General features: G+C 46.2%; 1 protein-coding gene across 1 annotated transcript in view; it reads left to right on the top strand.

The window, feature by feature from the left end:
- The window catches only part of LOC115817309 (mitogen-activated protein kinase kinase kinase 11), a 27,361-nt gene extending 27,267 nt beyond the window's left edge, over positions 1-94 (top strand). Inside the window, exon 10 of the mRNA XM_030780590.1 lies at positions 1-94. This exon is cut by the window's left edge and continues 539 nt beyond it. Coding sequence (XP_030636450.1) covers positions 1-75 — 75 coding nt within the window. The 3' untranslated portion in view covers positions 76-94.
- Positions 95-2,742: the final 2,648 nt, after the last annotated feature.

Here is a 2,742-nt window from a genome sequence, read left to right as displayed (position 1 = left end):
AAGGTGCGGCCCAGGAGAGCCCTGGGACTCAGTCCGTTTAGGTCACCGACCCAACTCAGAGACGACCGGTTCTGAGAACCACCTTGCAGGGAACGACTGTTTTTTTTTTTTTTTTTCTTTGTTTAAATCACAATCATTTTTGGGTTTTTTGTTTATATTGTATATTTTTTTTTTGGAGCACCATTTCCCAGAGTCCGACTTTCATGACCTTGTGTGTCACGTGGTTTGGAGGATAGACTTCAAGAATTCCCTTTTTGCAGGAGAATGAAAAAAAAAAAAAAAAAAAAAGCACCGCAGCTCCATTTGGATTCTGGGAAATGTAGTTGCTAAGAACAGTGGAGGCTTAGAAAGGAGCCTTAGAAAGGAGGGATGTTTAAGCAGCTTTCTGAGACTCTTACAGGGCCCTCTGAGGCATAGGGACAAAGCTGTAAGGCAGGAAATCAACCACAGCTATCATTCCAAGTTACGGAATCTTCACTGGAGTCGCCTAATTCCCTACATGTAAAAGTCTCTTTGACAGTGTGGAGTTGGAAAGAACCTGACGTGCTAAGCTGTCAACCCTGTGCATTCCTGGAAGCAGTCAGTCAATCTCTCTCTTTTTTTTTTTTTTTCTCTGAAGTGTCTCAAGGTCTTTGTTCACTCTCTGAATGATTAACGGATCTTTGAATGTGCTAGATTGCTTTAATAGCAAAACATTTATTCATGTGTGAGCTGTTCTGGCAGAACAACGTCGCAAGGTTTTAAAATATACAAAATGCACAAGATTCCTTTGACTCCCGCCGATTTGGGTTATTCTAAAACCTGCCGCTCTTTCACACTCTCTCCACTAATACAGTGCCCTGTCCTGAACAGGTGCACCCATTATGATTTCACGGTGGTTTGGTTTCATAAGCACAGCCCAGGAGCAGCCATACCTGCTCTCAGCATAGCTGTGTTCGATTAGGGTTTTTTTTGTTTTTTTTTTTTGGGGGGGGGGGGGGGGTAGGAGGTGTTTCTGTGGCTGGTTTATTCCGCTGAGGGTCAGGTCACATTCTTCGAATGTTCTGAGAGCGTTCTAGAACGCGAGCGGTTTAAATTCAGCTTGCGGAGCGGAATACTGCAGAGGGAGTAACAAAAAAGGCTCAATGCACATTCCACAAATGTGCCAAAGAATGTGACCTCTAAAGACCGGCAATGTGGAGCAAGACCCAGCTCCGCCGTGGGGTTTCCCAGGATGCCATTCTCGCACACAGGTGCACTTGGGTTCAGGCCAGGTGGGGGTACAAGGCCACTTCAATATATTTAATAGTTTCGAGTCATCAAAGTTTTCAGAAATCACTTTGAAAAAAGGTTGGGGCACTTTGTTCGTGCTCCTTTGATTGCGTTTTGTAAACGCGACAAAAGTAGGCAGAGGCTTATTTGGACTATGGAACCATTCCCGAGAGAGAGAGAGAGGTTATTGTTTCTCCATGGATTGCTATTCCTTTAAAGTCTAGAGACATCCAGTGACCGCGGGGAATGTTATGATTCTTCCCACAACTCCAGACGAAACATCTGAGTCACACTAAGAGAGGTCGGAGAAAGGGCAAGGTTCATTTCTAATCTGTACGATCACAGATGGCAGGTTGATTCCATACGACAAACTCACTAGAATCAGAGAGACACCCTTTTTATTTAAAGCAACCGTCTTTCATAAATTCGAATTTCAGAAACAGAAAAAAAAAAAACCCAAACGTAAACTCACTCCGCTCCGGTCCTAAACGCACTGTTCTTGATTAGAGCCAAAGAGATGTTGTCTGGCTTTGTGTTGTATTTTTTTTTTTAATTTAAACTACTGACTGGGCCGCATCTCAGCCAATAGGAGACGCCCCCGTTACCTCCCCCCAGCCCGTGTGCAGCGCATGTGCCGTGCCGACAGAGATCTTTATCTCCGTCTTTTCATTCCGTAGACTCCTCGGGGAGGCCCGTCTGGCCTGGGTCTCTGTTATCATCCCAAAGGGTTTTTCCATGAACAACCCCCCCCCCCCCCCCCGGTTCCCAACCCCAGTACCAAGTCTCTTCTCCAGTACCACTCTCTGAAGCTGTTTCATCTACACAAGGCCACCGGTCCGTTGTGTAACTATGTCGATTTTTCCTGGTTGAAACAAGGTTATAAGAATTGTCACCTGTAGTTTTTTCTCCAGGTTTATTTGTCCAGATCTCGTGCATGTTTTGGTTGGAGCGACTGGATTTGTAAAGGAATTCTTTTGTGTCACGAAAGAATCTGACCTTCCGTTAAAGTGCTGACTGGGTGGTATCCCTTCCAAAAACGTCCCCCGTCGTGACCCGGAGGTCGTCTCTGTGACAACATCAAGGCATCACCACTATGTTCTTTCATCCGATTGGACGACGCGACGTCTGCTTGCGCCACAGCATCCGCACTAAACCCCCGTGTCACATTTCAAAGGCTCCTCCAGTGCTTCTGACTGATCGTGTTACTAATCGTGCGAAGGGCTCTGATCTTTAGTGAGAGGTAACCATGTCACTAAGGATAGGATCCTTCTATCCCTCAGTCATCGTTAGCTTAGCATGAGGCATTGCCTGTTCAGTCTTCAGGGTCCGATCAGAGACAGGCTCTGTTGACTCAGAAAGAGGGGTGGAGAGAAGGGGCGTATGATAAATTCACATTTGGCCTGTCGGCCTGAGAGTCTGCTGTTACCCCCTCCAGGTTTAGATTTCTCCAGGGACTTGGCTTTAGCTGTCGGCCACCTACAGCGATTCTTG

This window comes from Chanos chanos, chromosome 7 (assembly GCF_902362185.1).
Source record: "Chanos chanos chromosome 7, fChaCha1.1, whole genome shotgun sequence".
Lineage (NCBI taxonomy): Eukaryota > Metazoa > Chordata > Actinopteri > Gonorynchiformes > Chanidae > Chanos > Chanos chanos.
Note: the sequence above shows the minus strand (reverse complement) of the source record. Positions and strands in the feature narration are given on the sequence as shown.